The sequence below is a fragment of the Galeopterus variegatus genome, unplaced genomic scaffold (genome assembly GCF_000696425.1).
Source record: "Galeopterus variegatus unplaced genomic scaffold, G_variegatus-3.0.2 Scaffold2740, whole genome shotgun sequence".
Taxonomy (NCBI): Eukaryota; Metazoa; Chordata; class Mammalia; order Dermoptera; family Cynocephalidae; genus Galeopterus; species Galeopterus variegatus.
This window is the reverse complement of record NW_007728851.1, coordinates 271,608-292,947: the sequence shown is the minus strand read 5'-3', so window position 1 is coordinate 292,947 and position 21,340 is coordinate 271,608. Positions and strand designations below refer to the sequence as shown.

Sequence of the window (21,340 nt, the reverse complement as noted above, 5' to 3'; positions counted from 1 at the left end):
AACATGTAGAAGTAAAGTATATGACAACAAAGGATGGGAGTGGGGAAATGCAAATATACCATTATAAGGGTCTTAACTTTGTGAGTGAGAGCATAATAAAGAAGATATGTTGTGATAAGTTAAGGGTGTACTTCGTAGTCCTTAGAGCAACAAAAACCATCAAGAAAAAAACGATTCAATCAATCAATAAATGCTATAGCTAAATAGCAAAGAGAAAAAAGAAAATGGAATACCAGAGTTACTCAGTTTAATCAAAAAGAAGGCAGTGAAAGAGGAAAAAAGGAACAAAGAATATATGAAACCAAATAAAGCAAGTAACAAGATGAAAGGCTTAAGCTCAATCATGTCAACTATTATATATATTGTATAACAACTAAGTGAAAATGGGCTGAACACTGTAATACTTCAATGAAAAAGCACAGATTTTTCAGACTGTATTAAAAAAAAGCAAGACTTAGCTATGTGTGTCTATGTGAAGCACACTTTGAATAAAAAGACGTAGGTTAAAAGGAAAGGAATGGGAAGGATATGCCATGAAAACATTAATCATATTAATATTAGATGAAATAGGTAACAAGACAAGGAATATACCAGAGATTAAGACAGGCAGTTCATAATAATAAAAGGGTCATTTCTAAGAAGCTACAACAGTCTCAAATGTATGTGTACCTAATAATAGAGCTTCAGAATACATGAAGTCTATCAGAAGAGGAAACAAATCCATAATCATTAACTGGAGATTTTAGCACTCCTTTTTCAGTAATTGAACAAGTAGCTGAACATATAGACAAAAAAACAGTAAGGATAGCAGATTTGAGCAGCACTACTGACAGTTTAACCTTGGCATTTCAGAACACTCCACCCAAACACTGAAGTACCCAAATTCTTACAATCAAAATACATAGCATGTCAGACCATAAAATAATCCTCAGTGATTGTCAAAAAATTGAAATCATGTAATAAGAAAGATGTGGAAAATTTCCAAGTATTTGACAATTAATGACATTTTTAAATAAACTCATGGGTCAGAGAACAATCACAAAGAAAATTAGAAAATATTTTGAACTGAAGCAGTGCTAGGAAGGAATTATACTGCTTTAGATGCTTATATTAATGTGATAGTTAATTTTATGTGTAAACTTGGCTAGGCCATAGTACCCAGATATTTATCAAACATTGGTCTAGATGTTGCTGTGAAGGTACTTTTTAGATGAGACTAACATTTAAATCAGTAAACACTGAAGAAAGCAGATTATACTCCATAATGTGGGTGGGCCTCAAACAATCAAGTGAAGGTCTTAGGAGAAAAAGACTGAAGTCCCTCTAGGAAGGACTTTTGCCTCTGGATTAGCTTTGGATTCAAGCTGCAGCATCGACCCTTCTCTGGGTCTCTAGCCTGCCAACCCACCCTGCAGAATTCAAACTTAGCTTCCCCATCAGCATATGAGCCATTTCTTTAAAATAAGAGAAGAAAACCCTGACTAACACAATTAGAAAAGAAAGTTTTAAAATCAGTGATCTAAGCTTTCCCCTTAACCTAGGAAAAAAGATCAAATTAACCTCCAAATAACTAGCAGTAAAGAAATGGAAATCAGTAAAATAGAAAGTGGATAAACAAAAGAGGTAATCAATGATCAAAAGTGATTTCTTTGAAAAGATTACAATTGACAAAATTTAGGTAGACTGGGGCCAGCCCGGTGGCACACTGCTATGCTACAGTGCGCCGCTTGGGAGCGCGGGCGGCGCTCCCCCCGAGGGTTCGGATCCCACATACAGACCAGCCGCTCACTGGCTGAGCGAGGTGTGGGTGCAACACTGAGGGTTGCGATCCCGTTGCTGGTCCCGGTCCGGTACGGGCGCGAAACTGAGGGTTGCAATCCGTTGCCGGTCACGAAAAAAGACAAAAAGGAAAAAAAAAAAAAATTTAGGTAGACTGATCAAGAAATAGAGAAAACATAAAATACCAATATTAGGACTAAAATAATGAGTATCACTATAGATCCTACAGATATTAAAGAGATAATAAGGGGATATTTTGAACAACTTTATACCAATAAATATAGCAACTTAGATGAAATGGGCAAATTTCTTGAAAGACAGTCTATACCATAGCAGACCCACAAAGAAACAAGATCTGGATAGCCCTGTATTTATTAAAGAAATTAAATCCATCATCAAAGCCTTCCTACAAAGAAATCCCAGGTCCAGATAGTTTCACTGACACATTCCTTCAAATATTTAAGGTAGAAATAATACCAATTCTACACAAACTGTTTCAGAGAGTAGAGAAGAGGGAACACTTTCCAATTCATTTTATGAAGCCAATATTTACCCTGACACCAACATCGCACACTGACATCACAAGAAAACTACAAACGACTATCCTTCATGAAACAGAAAAAACTTCACCAAAATATTTGCAAATCTAATTTGTGAATGTATCAAAAGAATAATGCATCATACTCAAGTTAGGTTTATTCTGGGAATGCAAAGGTGGTACTTCACTTAAAATTCAGTCACTGAGATTCATCACATTGAGATAATCAAGGAGAAAAATATATGGTCATATCAGTAGATGCAGAAAAAGCATTTGACACAATTCAATACGTATTCGTGATTTTTAAGAAAATTTCAGGAAACTTGGAAGCTTCATAAATCTGATAAAAGGCTTTTTAAAAAACCTGCCAGCTAATGTACTCAACGGTGAAAGGCTGAGTGATTGGGAGGAACAAGACAATAACACCTGCTCTTGCCACTTTTATTCAGCATTAAACTGGGGCTCTAGCCCTGCAATAAGGTGAGAACAAGAACTAAAAGGCACACAACATGGAAAAGAATAGATAAAACTGTCATTATCTACAGACGACACTGATCATGTATATAGAAATCTTAAGAAATATACAAAAAATTACTAGAACTAAGAAGCAAATTTAGCAAAGTAGTGGGATACAAGGTTAAAATACAAGAATTGATTGCATTTGTATGGTGTTTCAATTAAAGCAATTCAGTAAGGAAAGGGACTTCTTTTCAATAGATGGTATATAGAACAACTACGTATTCATATGGAAAAATATGAACCTCAACTTCACACCATACACAAAAAGAATTTGAGGTGGCCCATAGACCTAAATGTAAAACCCAAACTCTAAAGTTTCTAGAAACATGGACACTTGGAAACAGGAGCCTCTATCATCACAGTTGTGGGACGGGCAAAGATTTCTTAGGCCACAGAAAGCACCAACCATAAAAAAAATAAAAAATAAAAAAAATAAGTTGAACTTTCCAAGATTAAAAAGTTCTGCTTATCCAAAGACACTATTAAGAAAATAAATAGACAAGCCATATGGGAGGAAGTATTTGCTCTGTCTCTCTATTTATCTGACAAAGGACATGTATCCTGAATATGCATATACATACTCAACCACAAATAAAGGATAAAAGGAAAATTCTATAAAAATGGGTAAAAGATTTGAACAGACACTTCACAAAGAAAGATATGCAAGTATCCTTAAGCCCTTGAAAAAGTGCTCAACGTCATGTCATTAGAAAAATTAAAACCCCAGTGAGCTACCACTACATACCCGGCAGAATGGTTAGAATTAAAAAGACTGATAACATCAATACTAGTAAGGATGTGAAGTAACTGGAATCCTACTATATTGCTGTAAACTGATATAACCACTTCAGAAAATTGTTTAGTAGTTTCTTATACAATTAAACATAACACTTGTCCTATGACTCAACAGGTGTTACCTGACAGAAATGAAAACATGTACCTACAAAAAGACTTGTAAAATAAGTAAATATTAATTTTATTTATAATCGCCCCCAAATGGAAATAACTGATGAACAAATTATGCTAGATAAATCAATGGAATACTAAGCAATAAAAAGGGAAGACCGATATACACCAGTTCTTGCACAAATTTCCGAAACTCTATGTTGAGTAAAAAAGAAGCCAGACACAGAAATGTACATTCAGCATGATTCCATTTATGTGATATTCTAGAAAAGATAGACTTAGTCTGTGGTGATAGTAAAAAGAACAATGATTGCCTTGGTGGCCGGGGATGCCCAGGATTGGGAAGGGGTACCAAAGAACTTTCTGGGGTATTGGGGTAGTAGTGTATTTTGATAGGAGGATGGGTTGCACATTTATCAAAACTTACACTGTGCACTTATGATCTGTGCATTACACTCTGCAAATTAATCATTAAAATTTTGTAATGCTCCCCCTCCTCCACTAAAAAAAAAAAATAATGAAAGTTTAGGACCATGCCACCTTTTTTCAAATCCTGATTCTGACATTTGAAAGCTACATAGCTAATTAACCTGTGTTTTAGTTTTTTCATCTATACAATGAGGATAATAATAGTACCTAATTTAAGGTTGTGGAAATTAGATGAGTAAATATATGGAAGCACTTCAAACAGTGCCTGGCACATAGTAACAGTAATGCCATTGACAGTGAAGAAGACATTTTGTTTGTTTTAGAATTAACTATGTTTTAATTCTTTGAAAGCTGATACGGTAGATGTGGTGTCTTGAAGAAGTATCTATTCACAGATGGTTGTCAAAACCAACCTGTGTACTTGATTTGGTCTCTTGCTTGTTTGGGCAGAAAAAAGAAAAAGAGTGGTATCTTTTGGAGCAATGACCAGCTGTGTGACTTTGTTCAGGTCACTTCACTTCACTGTCCTTAGTCTCCTCACCTCTAAAATAAGGAGGATGTATTAAGTAAGTGACTCTGGGAGTCCTACGCCTTTTTGAGAGTCTGTGGAAAGACTTAATGCTCTCCTAGGAAAACGCTTCTAATGCACACACAGAGAATTTTGGTTGCTCTGTAACCTTTAGAAAGTAATAAATATGTGTGGTATTTTGTTTTTGTTCTAGTTTTTACTTCTTAAATAAAAATAAGTCTGGCTGTAGTCTCTTCTTACCAAGGTTAAGGAGAAATCCAATATCAGTCAATTTGGGTTGGCTCTTTCCCCATCTTTTGATCCTACAGAAACCATGGGGGCTTATGTGAACTTTGAAAATAGGACTTACCCTCACACCTGGACCTAGATCTTCACACCTGGTCCTTGGCTCCGCTAGTCTATTGTTGCCATTGCTTTTAGCCTTGATAGGCCTGTGGGGTTCATTCAAAGTAGGTGTCTGAATTAGAGCTTCCCTTTGCTTTTGCTGGACTTGGCTATGGGGACTGCCTCAAGGCTCCCAAGGCAGCTGCCATCAGTGTCCATGCCTCTGCCACCCACACGAGGCCCTGCCATGATCTGGCTTAGGTTTCCATTCACCCTGCGAACCTGCAACCCTTTCTGTTCCTGGTGCTTAGGAATCTAGGGACTGACTTGTTTCTTCATCAGCCTCTAAGTTCTGCCTCTGTTCTCTCCCCTTTCATTCATAAAGCCAATTTAATCTTACAGATGGGCCTAGGGCTTTGAAAACCACCATGAATAGCCTTAAAAAATCGCCTTTTGTCCTAAGAGACACAAAACTGTTAACTTCCTACTAAGCTAAGATATGCCCAGGCTCAAAGAACAAAAATGCCTGGAGAAATCTAAAACTTCAGGAAATACTGTGATCTTTATGATCTATGATCTTGGAGTTCACTTCTAGCTACGATTTTCCTGTGTCGTCCATAAGGAAGCTATAAGTTCACCTACACAGGGGGAAGTCTCAAAAAAGCCATCAGTGCAGAAGAGTGAGGAAGACAAAGGAAGTAAAAACCCTGGCCAAGATATAAATTATATTGCAGTGGCTTGTGCCACTTTAAAAGCACAAGCTTTTAAAGGGGAAGATGAGAACTGAGGATTGTACTTTATTAAAATGAACTTCCATGTCTGGCTATGATTGCAGTCTGCTTAAACGTGCAATAAATGAGCAGAATATGCTGCTTTTCAGTGCGGGACCTATAATGTGAGTGCTTGCTCAAATTAAGACTGTTGATCCAGGGCTGGCCACTTAACTCAGTTGGTTAGAGTGCAGTGTTATAAAACCAAGGTCACGGGTTCAGATCCCTGTACAGGCCAGCTGCCAAAAAAAGGAAATAAAAAAGATTGTCGATCTAAATGGTAATGCAGGTCAGTGTTTGGGAGACTTCTTTTATGTTTGGTTCATGTTTACAGATTAGGATTCTGTTCACACAGAGCTTCTTCATTGTCTAGTAAATCAGGAGCCTTAGCGGGAATTACAGTTATCTCTGTAGCTTGTCACATCGGAGTAACATCAAACGCTTTTTATTGTTTCCTCTGTTGACAGAGTAACACCGATGGACTTCACGAACTTGCCTGTGGGGGCTTAATTTATTGCTTGGGAGTTGTGTTCTTCAAGAGTGATGGCATCATTCCATTTGCCCATGCCATCTGGCACCTGTTTGTGGCCACAGCAGCTGCGGTGCATTACTACGCCATCTGGAAATACCTTTATCGAAGCCCTACAGACTTTATGCGACATTTATGACCAATCTGTACTAGGTCTCCAAACCAGTATTATTTCAATTATTACACTTGGGAGTGGGGTGAGAGCTAACAATTGCACACGGGAAAAAAAAAAAAGAGAAAAGACAACTGCTCTGACTTTCTTTATATCTTTTGAATATATTTACTGTGAAGGTACTAAGGCTGTATTCTGGAATTTTTTCCCCCTCACAGCAAATACATAAGGTGTAGAGAATTAATTATTCATTCCATTCCACTATCATGAAGGACTCTGGATAGACTTGGCCAACTGATGTTTACAAACCAGAATTTTGTATTTTAATTTTACAGATTTTACTACATGATTTTTCTAAATTACTAGGTCAGGTTGTAAAAGTCAGTGCAATAACAAAATTGCTTTTTAAGAAAAAAATGGTTTCTATCACTTTCCCATTTGTTGTGTAAAGAATCGTGGACAGAAATTACACTACTTTTTATCATGTTTCATCTTGGCATAACATGGTTATTTTTTAAATAGAAACTTGAGTTTTTTGTAAATTTTTTAAAAAATATATCATTGAAGCTCATCTCTGCAGCTCCTCATTCATGTTGTGAATTTTTGCAGCAAGCAGTCAACATTCCACAAACAAAACAAACATTATACCTCTTCTGATCGTTTTATTAAGCGTGGAGAAATTGCCAATTTTTAAATACTGCAGTTTTCCAAACTTTTCTGCCAACCTCTAACTGAATTCAGTGCTGCTTTGGGCCATGTACTTGATCTAGTTTGGTTTACCAGTGATGGACAAGTGTTTTGATATCATTAACTTTTAAAATATCCACCTGTTTCTCTATGCCTTTGCCATGTTTTCTTCAGGGTCTCTTTCAACAGTGGATGAGTATTCTGTCTATATTGTGATAGTATTGTTGGGTCGGCCATCTGCCGAAAACTCCCAAGGAGCATTGTGAATTACAGTGAATAGATGTAGTGCCTGTTTGGTACACAACGGTTAAGTCATTGTCACTTAGCTTTATATCTTCAGCTTGATATTTATTTTAAATTGTAGAACTAGATGCATAAATTCACATTTCTACCTTTCCTTTTCCTTTTCCTTTCCCAATACTGTAAACTATTTTTTTTTCATAAAAAAATATTTAAAGCATTATTTGACAGGTAGAAACTCATGTGTCTGTAGTCCATGGGTGATATCCCAGCAGTAGAGTGGTATTTATGTATTATTTTTTTATTTTCCCTCAGTGTCTTATTAACATATTCTTTGCTTTGTTGATTAATCTCTTGTGTTGGTGTTTTAATAAGTGAAATAACCTCGCCTTTAGATCAGGTGTCGATATTCCCTGTCTTCTGGTAATGAGCTTAATCAACAGAATTGTTGGTTTGATGATAAACTTATTAATTGAAATTTTGTACTGATGTGGCTTTAGAAGAGACTTTACTTGTATGTATATATTTAGGAATCTCTGATTTTGGTGAGTTATAAGGAATGAGGAACAAAACTGGTATTTGCCAGTTAATTTTTAAATAGGCAAGGTACCCAGTGAAAACACCAACCAGACCACCCCTATCTGCATGATTCTAAACATTTGAATGCCTGTTGTTTTACTGTGTATATTTTATTTTTAATATATTTTGTGGATTACTTAAAGTCTGCTCAAAAGTAACACTGTCAAAACCACTAAAATGTATGTAAAAAATGTGCTGTAGATTAGAATAAAATTGTTACTTGGATTTGTTCTCCTGTCTCTAAATTAGATGACTGTGAAAACAATAGTGCATATTTGAGAGCTTGAGCTCATCTTGCATTTGTAATGCGTATACTCGTCCTTTGAAAAAATAAAATCAGAATGAAAAGACAAACATGATCTGTCATTTAGAACTTTCTAATTTGCGTTTTAATCATTGAAATGCCAGAGCTAGCTGAAACATTAATCAACACACATTTTCAGTTTAAAATATAGTAGTCAGAGTCCGTGGCTCACTCAGGAGAGTGTGGTGCTGATAACACCAAGGCCATGGGTTCGGATCCCTATATAGGGATGGCCGGTTAGCTCACTTGGGAGAGCGTAGTGCTGACAACACCAAGTCAAGGGTTAAGATCCCCTTACCAGTCAACTTTAAAAAAAAAAAAAAAAATAGTAGTCAGGGCTAAAGATTATAAGTTTTGTAGATGGTGTGTCTTTACCAAGACAAGCCTTTGATTTAGCTTATGTAATATAATACTAAGGTTACAGGCTTTTGTATTACCAACCAGACATGCATCATATTGTAAACCTAATAACTCTGAGTATTAGATGGCATTCTCCCTCTTCTATACTGCCAGAAACGAGGGTCAGTGAGGTTTATCTGCTTCATCCTAAATCAGGGAGCTGGTACAGGAACTCAGTTCCAAAACCTCCCATTCACCATATGCCACTGCATTTCCAGAGTCAGCAAAAACAAATCAAAAACTTTGAACCAAAAATTCATCAGGCATAGACATGGAAAAGAAAACACTATTCACACAGTTTAGAGCTTCAATAAACCCTCAGGCAGTCCTCTGTCAAATCTAATTTGGACGATTGAGTTTCTTGAAGCATTATTATCCCCAAGTATTCTCTCCTCTAGTTCACTAGGTGACCGCGTCCATTTCCAGACCCATTACTGTGCTGTCATCTTCCTGATCAATATCTCCAGCCTGAAACTATTTTCTAAGGACCGGACCTTGCTAATCAACTGCCTAAATGCTTTCTAGGTACATGTACTCAACTTGTCTCAAACTGAGTCTATTCTCTCTCCTCATTCCCCTACCAAACCCATTTCTCTAAAATGTCCTATCTTAGTCAATGGCATGGCCATAGCCATCTGTCCATCCTCAGTTTCTCTTCTCTCACCCCCTAGTTCCAACCAGTCAACCAGAGCTGTCACCTCTGTCTTAGGCACAACTCTGATCTGATGCCGTACCTCCCTTCCCGCTATAAGGCCCTAAAAAGTACTACTTACCAGTCCTCAGACTACTGCTGCCACCTCCTCATTTGAATTCCTGCCACTGGCTACACCCTCCAAATGAGCTCATCCTCCACACTGCTACCAGCATTATCTTCCTAAAATAGAATCTAAGCATTTGTCTCCCCTGCTCCAAAACTTCCATTGACGATTAGCCTACAAGACTCATGCCAAATGCCTTAGCATGGACTCTGCACGTGCTGGCTCCTCCTGATGGTCCCTTTCCTCACCTGAACCCCATGGACCCCAGCCCTGCTGATGAATTTCACAGCCTTCCCCCCAGGGCCCATGCCCTCATGATGCTTTTGCAGCAGTGATTTTGTACCTGCTCTTTCTCAGCCTGGAATACCCAGCACTTCTACCTGGCAAACATGCTCATTCCAAACATCTGTCAGATGCCACCCTCCTCCACTATGCTATTGACCCAGGCCCCATGCACGGTTAGCAGTGTCCTCCTTTGACCTCCCAGCATCGATATCCCTTCATGGCCCCTGACATGTTGCACAGTGATTGGATTTACTGTGTCCCCCTGTGTAGTCCTGGGACTCATCTGTTCCCAGCTTCTAGCATATCACTGGGCTCACAGTAGGAGTAAAAAAAATTAGTTGAATGAAAGGAGAGAGGGAGGGGTGGTTGGAGGATGATGTTGTGGAGGAGAAAGACTGAGAATAAAGCATTTTTTAGGACAGACTTGGTTTTTAGCAAGTTCATCTTGCCCATCATGAGCACCAAGCTGGGCTATTACTGACTGGCTACAACCTGACTTTCAACTTCCTTGGCTTTAGTGGCTTCCCTTACCAAGGATCAGCTGGAACATTAGTAGCAACCACGGGAGAGTTGACGAGGAACTGGGGTTTAAATGTTAGACGGTGTGTCCTAAATGAAGAAAAGTCAAGCTTGTTTATTAAAGCATCCATAGTACCAACAGTCAACAACTTATAAGCTTGGAAAATTACTTTGCCTATCCTCTTCCCTTTGGTTCTCTTTCCTGAACTTCATAATAAGATAAACAGAAACAGCACTCATTTCTGCAACCCTTGAGCCTCAGTGAGATTATCCTCAAAAAGCAACAACTTTAAAATAATTTAAAATATTATTTCGTATATTTTTACCCTAAACATCATGGAAAATGGAGTAAACTAAAAATTACTGAGTTTACTCAATCCTAATACATTTGCATGTACTTCCTGTCAATACCCCCGCCACCCCATTTATAGGACTTGGTTTTTGTTTTATACAGTTGTAAATATACTACACATATAATTTTATATGCTGTTTTTTTCCCACTGATAAGCAGTTTTAAAAATATTCTACTGCTTTCATAGCCAGAATTTTGAATGGCTCCATCATCTCTCAGAACTGGATATGTAGTCTATTTCACTTAATCATTTACTTAGTTCAGATTTTTAGATTGTTTCAGATTTTTTATTATTACAAACAATCCTGCAGGGAGCATAAAGCTTTGTCCATAGTTATGATTGGGTTTTAAAGGTAATAATAATAAACGATTGAACGTTTCTTACGTGTCAGGTACTGTGCTAGTTTACATGGCTTATCTCATCTAATCTTTACGAAGAAACTTGTAGGTAGGTAATTTTCTTATCCCCATTTTATAGTTGAGGAAACAAGCACAGACGAGCTTTCTTGTCCAAGGTAAGTGGCAGATTCTGCGTGACCCCAGGAAGCCTAGAGTCTGTTTTCATTCTCAAGAGTGCAATTCCTGGGTCAAAGATTTGTTAATGGGTTTACCCAAAGGAAGACCTTTTAAAAATAAAGCTCAATCTAAACGTCCACTTTTTTTTTTTTTTTTTTTTTGTCTTTATTTCCGTGTCCGGCAACGGATCGCAACCCTCAGTGTTGCCCCCGTACCGGACCAGGGGCCGGCAACGGGATTGCAAACCTCGGTGTTGCTCCCACGCCTCACTCAGCCAGTGAGCTGGAGCCGGTCTGTATGTGGGATCCGAACCCTCGGGCAGGAGCGCTGCCGCGCTTCCCAAGCGGCGCACCATCCAGTGCACCACTGGGCTGGCCCTAAACGTCCACATTTTTACTTGGCATCTTCAGGTTACGTCTACTCTTCTCATGTGCCAATTAGATGGACAGTAGAGTAGGAAAATCTCCAAATGAAACTGACCTTGAAGAAGCGGATTCACCTCCCTCCTTGTAAAGGAAAATAAAGTTTCCCAAGAGGACCTGAGGAATGTTTTTAGTTTAACAAGGTTAGAATTACTGCATTCATGTCTTTCTGCTGCTTTTGCTATTTTAAACAGACAGTGCCAATATGTTCCTACATTCTGTGCCGTTCCCACCTACATCCCTGCAATGTATTGGTGGTGTGATTTTTCCAAGAAACGGTGCCACTGTGCACTCTGGCTGCTTTGCAAGGGGAGTTAAGCTTTTCTCATCAGGGGCCTGTTCTACACAGCAGAATACTTTCTCATCCTGCTATGCAGCTCATATTTTTTACTGCAGTCAGAAATCGTTAAGTCAAAATAGACTGGCTGGGCTTAAGGGGGGCTTGGGAAAATATGCTTCGGAGCCCTACGCTATCTCCCTTGAGAGGTCACAGGTCCTTTACTGTCCTGTGTCAAGCCACACTTAATGCACCCAGTCTACCATGCCAGTCACTGAAACGGTCAGAAAAACTTTCTGACCACAAGGATTTGGTTCTCTTAAAATTACATCAGTGTTTTCTGAATCCTGTCTGTAAGTTTTGTGTGGAGTCAGTTTAGAATCAGCCAGCCTGTGACAAACTGGCTGGGTGAGCTTAGGCAAGTTACATATCACCTTTGAACCGTAGCTCCTATCTGCAAAAGAATAGCACTTCTCTCACAGCGCAGTCATAAGGATTAAATAATATGCCGCAAGTGTCTATACATTCTGGCATATGATTCACACTAGGTAAATATTCTAGTGCTTCCTTTGCAGTAGCCAAGCTTTTAAAATTATGGTTATAGCCCACCTGGGGAGATCTTTCGTGCAGAAACAAGCTAAAGGAACAGTTAGTACCACTCTTTAAAAAGTTTATGCATTTTCTAGCTTTTCCAAATGGTGGCCAAGGCTGAACTGAGGCACATGGTCACCCCAGGCTTTTTAATAATTTCATGTCCTTCTAAACAAATGTTCTTTATTCAACATTTCTTTAGACAAGAGGCTGAGTATTCATGGAGAAAGGGTAGAAAAGGAGGAAGCTGGGGCAGCTTTCCTTTTGTGCCCAGATGGGAGCTGCATACTCTACTTAGTAAAACAAAAGGCCTTCCATTAACTGGATCCACACTCTGTCAAATGGAACAGCAATTTGGTCACCATCTATTGTCACCTGAGCATGCCCCACCCCTCACACTTAATAACCCTTAGTGGCTTATTAAAGAACTTCTTCCAACTACAGTAATATGATGTCTTCACCACCTGTTTCTTTCCCAGTGATGTTGTGGAATCCCTTATTCACACATTCATTCAACACATATTTATTGGGTATCAACTATGTGCCAGGGACTCTTCTAGGCATTGAGGATGCTATAAAAAAAAAAAAAGACCTAATTCCTTTTGTTGCTCAAGCTGGATGATTCCCTGCCCCCACTCCCTTAATCTGGATTTGACACTCGGTGAGCCTTTGTCGATTTGTTTTTTTGGCACCATACAGATGGATGCCTGTGGCCAGTGAATGTCATAATAGTGTGTCTAGGCAAGTAGAAAGTGATGCTGATTTACCTAGCTTTCCAGCATGGGTGCCTTACTTCATGCAATGTGCACCTGACTTCAAATTACCTGTCCAAAAGTTGGCTCTTACTTTTTTTTTTTTTTTTTTTCCTTTTTGTCTTTTTTCTGTGTCCGGCAACGGACACAACCCTCAGTGTCGCGCCTGTACCGGACCGGGACCAGCAACGGGATCGCAACCCTCGGTGCCGCGCCCGCCCCTCGCTCAGCCAGTGAGCGGGAACCGGTCTGTATGTGGGATCCAAACCCTCGGCGGGAGCGCCGCTGCACTCCCAAGCGGCGCACTGTAGCAGTGCGCCACCGGGCCGGCCCTGGCTCTTACTTTTAAGAGCACCAAAGCCACTCCTTTTCTTAAAGGAAACTGTGGTGAACTCTGCCCTCAAATGAACAACCCTCACGTGTGAATGAATCGCCCTCTGCTTTAGCTGCACATTTGTGTAAATGTGTCAGGTTCATTTCAAGCAAGGGGTAACCTATCCTCCCTGGCAAGGGATGAAGAATGAGAAACACCTGGCTGGGCCTAGAGGCTTTTCTTCCTTGTTTACAGTGTCTGGGGTGCCTGTGGTCCCTCCATCATTTACTGCAGACCTGCCACGTGTCGTACTTGTGTTAGTAGTGGGGGATACAGTAATAAGGTAAGTCTCTGCGCTCCAGCCTCCTACAATCTCCTGGAAAGGACTCGGGAAGAAATTAACAATGATAATACAACATAATGGCAATGTTTGCATTGGATGCTACTATTGGAAGAGCGAGCAATTAACTCTGCCAAAGGGAGTCAAGTCCTCCTTGCAGAAGTGGTATTTCAGCTGAGGTTTGAAGGGTGAGTGAGGAATTGCTGGGGAGACAAGAAGTGAGTGGCAGCTGGTAGAGACAGGTAGACAGGTAGGAAAAAGCTGATATTCCAGGCACAGGGAGACAGCAGGTTTCAGGAACTGTATGGGGTGCACTTGAGAGAATGCTGCACAGGATGTCCAGAAGGGGAGATGATAATAACAGCTAATATCAATGGCGTTCCTACTAAAGGCCTCACCCATCCTTCAGGTTTTATATCCATATTGACTCATCTCTTATTTGGGGAGTGAGGGAGATGACCTTGTATAAATATGAATTCTTCTGCAGCAAACGAAATCTGAGATGGGTTTCTTTGTCTGGGGCCTCTGCACACGCCATGCCTCTTCCTAGAATGTCTTTCTTGCCCCACCTTCACCTTTATCCATCCACATTGAAAATTCCTACTTATTCTCCAAGCCCAAGTTCAAGTGTCAACTTCTCCTAAAAGTCTTTTCTGACCCCCTGGGCTTAGAAAGGGTTCCTCCTTCACATTCTTCTAAGGTATTCCATTATGATAGTCATTGATCACACCGTATATTATTCATCTGTTTCCTACAATAGACCTCAAGGTAAAGGAAGTTTTCTAATCTTTGTTCGGATCTTTAAGAAGTTCTTGACATGTAGCAGCCACTTGGAGCTTTCTTATTGAATGAGTGAGTGAAGATTTGATGGTCAATAGCATTGAAGGGAGCATTTGTTGAAAGAGCACCAGGGGTATTGAGAAAACAAGAAACTGGGAGGCCAGGCTGTCAGATAAGCTCTCATGTGTACAAATGCCTTTGAAAGTGAAGCGAAAAGGAAAATCTTGAGCCAGTCTTAGCTCCATATGACCTTCCTCCACCACCGTCTCTCCCTTCCCTCTTGCAAAGCTGAGCCTGAGCCAAAATAAATAAATAAATAAATAAGATGGTAAAACAACTTCTTTTTATTATTTCAATGCTGAGTTAAGAGGATTCATACTCCCTGGAGTGTCAGCTCTTTGAGATTATGCTCTTCCATTTAGCATCCATAATCAAGGACTGACTTCTTCTCTTTCCTGATGCATCAGAACAAATTGATAACACCTTATGAGATAAAACTGTCAGACCAACCAAATCAACCAGGAGCCATCTGGAGGACCAGAAAGAGCACAAGATTCAGAAGATCTGAGGTTCTTTCCCAGCCTCAGGGATCACTAAGGCCCTGTCAGCTTTAATGCCGGGGCAGCAGAGGGCCCTGGACTGTAGTAAGCCACAAACCCAGACGACTCTGAGAAACGCTCTAGTGATAACATCTCCCAATCTAAGACATCCCTCTGTGGAAATTTTCGAAGTGCCTTCGGGGCTATCACCCTGCCTTTTTTCAATTTTCTTGGGAGGCCATTTGGTGGCATATGCTCTAAATCTTTTGTTATAGTTGGAGGGACTGAGGAGGTAAATAATAACCCAAGATCACACAGTGAATTGGAGATCAAGCCGGGACCTGCACCCGGGCAGAAACAATTTATGAAAGGCAATTTTACCACGTATTTTATGAAGCATCATCTGTTCTTTATTTAAGTCTGGGGGAAAATTAAATTTGGGAAAAAAGAATAGAAGCATAATTAAAGGACCTGGCAAGAGAATATAAAACCCAGAGGGAACAAATCATTCCTTTGTGCCTTTTTTTTTTTTTAAGCTACTTGAGCACACATATGATTTTCCTTATTCCTGATTCCCAAATGTTCCTTCTTTTTAAAAGTCACATCTTAAAGCACTGAAGCCCAAACCCTTCAACACCTGACTTGCTTGCAGCCCAAACTTTCCTTGATTTACTCTGCCAGGGGCTGACCAAGCCACTCAACTCTACTCTTTAATATTAAAAAAATAACTTTTTATTACAGAAAATTTCAGATGTCCATAAAAGTACATAGCAACTCAACTCTAAACAGAAAAACAATACAAAACAAAAAACCTAGCTCTAAGGGGTTTAAAATATATTTGCATCTCAGGACATCATTAGCCCATTTTCCAACTGAGGTAACATTAAGGTAAAAAATGATTAACATTGAGGTAAAATAACTCAAGACTTAAAGGACAATATCTGCATCGAGCTTCCCCTCTTTTCTGTGACCATGCTGCTTTCCACCTGGGTCACGACACTGGCTGGGGTGCTGCCAATCAGGATTTTGCTGGAATAAAAAAATCACAGGTGCTCCTTGGAAGGGGTCTTTCTAGATGAAAATAGCCTGAGTTGGCCTGGTCTGGGTAGAAAACAGGACCAGAGGAGCCTGGGTAAAGTTGGGAAGACAAGGTTGATGTCCCTGAAGTAAGGAGAAAAAGCAGTAGTGACAGCAAGGTCAATAGTCAAGAAAAACAAGAGGGCAGGAGGTGAATGGTTCAGGACCGAGTGTGAACAAGAGTGGGTGTGGCAGAGCTCCTGGCACACACACCTTCTGCCCACATTCCTGAGCATGTCAACTACACTTTAGCATGTTGATGCTCCAAGGGCCTTGTGAAATATTGATAGTGATTCTCCACATTTTAAGTGCCTTATATAACTTAAAGAACATGTTCCCAGACATTATGTCATTTCACTATCACAGCCATTCTATGGGGTTGGTTTGATTATTCCTATTCTGTAAGTGAAGAAACCAAGCCTCAGAGCAACTTTCCAAATGCCACATGGGCATAGGAAGGAGGGTAGAGCAGGAAGACCTCTTTAGCAGGCTCTGCCCCTCTCCTGTGGGCCAAGGAGGGACCTGCTCTCCTTAGAAGGTGGTTTAGGGACCAGGGAGTAAACAAGATGAACTTGTATTCCAAAGGGGGATTTGACCATAAACAAGTAAACATACAAATAAATGATAAGTGAAAAAAAATATTTCAGATTGTGAAGGAAATAATACAGTTAGGGACTAGCAAGAGACTAAAGGTGGGGGTGGCTAATTAAGGTAGGGTGGTCAAGGTCATGGGTTGTGGCTTTAGTTTTGTAAGTGTCCTCCCCACTGCACCCCATTGTAAGCAAGGAAGCTAAGACCCCACTTGCCACTGTCAGCCACCCCAATACCCCAAGGGGAGCTTGTTTTAGGATGAAGACATCACTGTAGATAACAGAACAAAAAAAAAAAAGGAAAAATTGAGATCTCGATGCTGCAGTTAAGCCACTGTGTTCTTGAATCTGGAAGCCCACCCACCCCCGGACCTTTCAGTTAGGTGAGCCAACAATTTGTTCAGGCCATTTTGATTTGAGTTTTCAATTCCCAGCAACCAAATGCATCATAACTGATGAATGCCCCTTGTGAGTTATCATCCCCACCCCAGGCAGTGTATCCATCTAGATGCACACAGCTCTTCCTATGCAAATTCCGACAAGCCCAAGTTCTTCCATCTTCTTGCATTGCCAGGGATGCCATTGCCTGGCTGAGTCACTTCTTAATGTGTTAATTATATTAATGATACTTGAAAAATGTCTGTTGAACTGAACAGAGAGAATAAGCCAAAGAGCTGCTTAAAAGGAGAAAAGATGCAGGAAGTCCTAGCCTCCCAAAGACAAGGATATTCCAGAATAAAACTTTGCTGCCCTAAGTCGCAGAAAGCTTTCACATATATTGTCCTGTCTAATCACACACTACCCCAGGGGACCATCACTGTCTTCACTTATGGATGAAGAAACAGAGAATGAATGCACCTGTGACAGCTCAGTGGGTAGGATGGACAGAGATAGAGGGTAAGAAAGGTGAAGTCAAGGGCATGGCAATTAGGGGACACTCAAAGGTGTTCTGATTACCAGTCTCCCACTTGTTTCTGGACCGAACATAAACTGCATGATACAGTAAATATTCAAGTGCCAGGTAAGCCAGGAGAATGACCGAAGTGATGTACATAGGCTTATGTAGGCTTGAGCTAGGAGAACAAGCTTCTCGAGATGACAGCGTGGGAAAGGTGTTTGTCCAAGGATTAGCCAGGCACTGGAAGGGCTGAATATTTGTACTGGGAACATAAGAGCTCTTTTTCTGCACTACTTCAAACAAAGTTAACTGTAAACCTGGCAGACTCATGGGAAAGCGGGATAAAGGCTTGCATAGCATCTTCCTTCCACCCACACCCTCCACCCACCTCCCCCTATGATGCTGGCAATAAATTGATTGCACTTTTTGCATTGTGAAATTCATCTTTATTTTAATTTTTTATTTTATTTTTAATATTTGATGTACAGAAATGTTGTGATGATAGTGTGGAGTTCCCATATACCCCCCCATACCCAATTTCCCCTATTATTAACATCTTATATTAGGATGCAATATTAGTCACAATTAATGAACCAAAACTGATTAGTTATTATTAACTGAAGTCCATATTTTGTTCAGATTTCCTTAGTTTTTATTGAATGTCCTTGTTCTGTTCTAGGATCCCATCTAGGATCCCACATTACATTTAGTCATCATGTCTCCTTAGGCTACTCTTGACTGTGAGACTGTCACATTTTCCAGACTTTCCTTGTTTTTTTATGATCTTGTTGGATTTGAGGAGTACTGGCCAGGTATTTATTTAGTAGAATCTCCACTTACTGATATTCATCTGACATTTTTCTCATGATTAGACTGGGGTTATGGGTTTTTGAGAGGGAGACCATACAGGCAAAGTGCTGTTCTCATTGCATCTTGTCAATGGTACATGCTAACTACATGACCTACCAGTGTTGATGTTGACCTTGATGAACTGGCTGAGGAAGTCTTTGTCAGGCCGCTCCACTGTAAATTTACTCTTTTTTTCCTCTTTCCACATGTACCGTTAGGAAGTAAGTCACTATGTTCAGCCCGCACTTTAGTTCTGGTGAGTTATGCTCTACCTTCTTGAGTGTGGAGTATCTACATAATTATTTAGAATTCTTCTGCAGGAAGATTTGGCTGTTCTTCCCCATTTATTCATTTATTTGATCATTTATTTATATCAGTATAGACTCATCAGTCTCTTTTATACTTTGGGGTATAATCCAATTCTAATTTGTTTTGTTTCTCAACTTGTTCTAGTTTTGGCCATTGGGAGCCCTTTCCATTGGCTGGTTGCACTTTTAATCCAAACATATGTTGTGATGTCTTTCTACCTAAGAGCAGGAAGCAAAGACTCAGAAAAACTGAGAGTTTTTTCAAGTTTTTGTGTCACTTTGGTCAAATCTCAACTCATCTCTTCTTTTCTTCACCTGTGCAGTGAAGTTAGCACCATCTGCTTCCCTTCGCCTCTGCTGTGTCTGTGAAGCTAAAGTGAGATGGTAGGTAGGAAAAGACTCTAGAAACTAAAAACAAAAAACATGCAAATTCAAGGCATTGTCTTAAATCTCTGCTTCCCCTCCCCACTCACATCTGTACAGCTTCACAGTTTAAGCTCTCAATATTTTCATACTTTTTGAGTAAGTGAATGAATGAATGAATGTATGAATGAATGTATGCATACTTCCCAAGCTGTGACAGCAAATGAGCAATGGAGAAGAGGGGACACATTCCAGGTGTGCCAGAACATACTGTCTCCAACTCCACTCATGTCAGAGCAATTTCACAAACTTCCCAAATGGACCCATGACATGCAAACCCTGGGCTTGGGAGAAGCAGTGCTGCAAAAGATACAATGACATGCCTCAAAGAATGTACAACCTAGCAGGGATCCAGACATTCAAACAACTACTCATAGAGAGTGCGATTTATCTCCTGGGTACCAGGAATGCACCTCTACTTTGTTATTTTCTGTTATTTGACTTAATGCCTATAAAAGCCTCCATCACTCACCTCCTGACCGAAGCCAATCCCAGGCTGGCTCAGTCATGCTTCCTTCTTCAGTTCAGGTCTTTCTCCTTCCCACCCTCCTCCTTCCTAGGACTATGTCTGAGTTCTAAATATCATGCTCTGAATAGGTGTTAGAGGCAGGGGAGGCATCCAACACCTGATGTCATCTGTCACCCTTGCGCTGGCCTCTGCCTGATCTCAGGTGTAGTTACCTGTGGTGTGGTTACCTGTCCATCTGCTTTGTCATGACACAGACACCATCAGGATGCACCAGCTGGTTTTCACTGTCCTTCCTGGAGACACAGGGAAATTTGGAATTCTCTCACACTGCTTTAGAGCCTCAGGAAACTGAGGGTGGCTGCTTCAGGCCCTCTCTGCTGTCAGCTTCTCACATAACAGTCTCTGCCTTCCGCTCTCAGGCCCCAGGGGTACAAGGAGCATCTGCACGATGCCTGGGTCCCAGACAAGAATCAGGGCAGGGTTCCTCTACTCTTAAATACCTGCAGTTATTTGGGGACACCGCCTTTGAAGTTAGCTGTGGTAGGAGGGCCCCTTCTTGGGTACACTTGCTATCTGCTTTTGGGCTTTCGTCCCAACCCTCTAATGTTCTTCTTCTTGGGGGATGGAGTGGAGAGAAAGGGAGCCTGGTTGAGCCAGTGTTCTGTGAAATCATTATGGCTTACACCTGGACTATGATGTTTATCTTAAGACCCAATAATTTAACAATGTTGTTCCTGCTTTTTAGTCCCCCTTGGACTCCAGAGACCTTTTATCTAGCTGCCTATATGCAGAAAGGTCTCGAGAGGATGAGAGAGCCAGATGGAGTAATTGGGTGACAGCCCAGAACCAATGAGAGTAAAAAGCAGCATCTTCTCCCTTTAGAAATATAGTGGGAAGAGGAAACAGGACAGAGGGCAGTCGATGTCTTCATCAGGGACCTCATCCATGCACTTAGTTCAATCTTCATATGCCTCTTCAGGCCGTGTAGACCCTGGCACAAAGGAGCTGATCCCACTCTTCTAGTTTGTGTTTTTGTCTTCTGAGATTAAATATAATAAGACCTTAGGTTTGCCTAACTATTCACAGTTTTCCAAGCACTTTACGTCCCTTAGTGCATTTGATTATTACACTCCCATGCGGAGGGCAGGTCTTATGATCCTCATTTTACAGATGAGGAAACCAAGATTCAAAGAGGGTAAGGGACTCAGCCCAGGCAAACCAGAGAATGACAATAATCACCAGAACTTAACGTCTTCTGTTGTTAAATCGTGTGTGTGTGTTTGAGGGTGTGGGGGCATATCAAAGGTGTGTTCCTCGCCTTTGGCAAGGAAAGAAATGACAGTGCAAAAAGCCCAGCTTACTCCTGGAGCGTTGGAGAAGTGGCTGTGATGTGACACTGACAACAAGAATATCTTATTCTCCCACATTAGTGAACTGCTGCCCTTCATGTCTGTAGGGTGGGAGCATGGACGTCATAGCAAGATGGGTGCAAAATTGAGTATTAACCATTCAGTCATTCAACAAACATTAATTGTCTGTTAGTGCTGGGTGCTGTTCTAGCTGCTAGGGATAAAAAGCATGAGCACCACAAGATTTCAGAAGTTTACCCTCTAGTAAGGGGAGACGTGTGAACACGTA

At 40.5% G+C, this 21,340-nt stretch overlaps 1 protein-coding gene across 2 annotated transcripts in view; it reads left to right on the top strand.

Annotated features, from left to right (window-relative positions):
- The window catches only part of MMD (monocyte to macrophage differentiation-associated), a 28,895-nt gene extending 20,600 nt beyond the window's left edge, over window positions 1-8,295 (top strand). For both annotated transcript variants that reach the window (XM_008582857.1, XM_008582858.1), the window contains one exon: window positions 6,262-8,295. In XM_008582857.1, coding sequence (XP_008581079.1) covers window positions 6,262-6,462 — 201 coding nt within the window. In that variant the 3' untranslated portion in view covers window positions 6,463-8,295. The remainder of the gene's footprint in view (window positions 1-6,261) is intronic.
- Window positions 8,296-21,340: the final 13,045 nt, after the last annotated feature.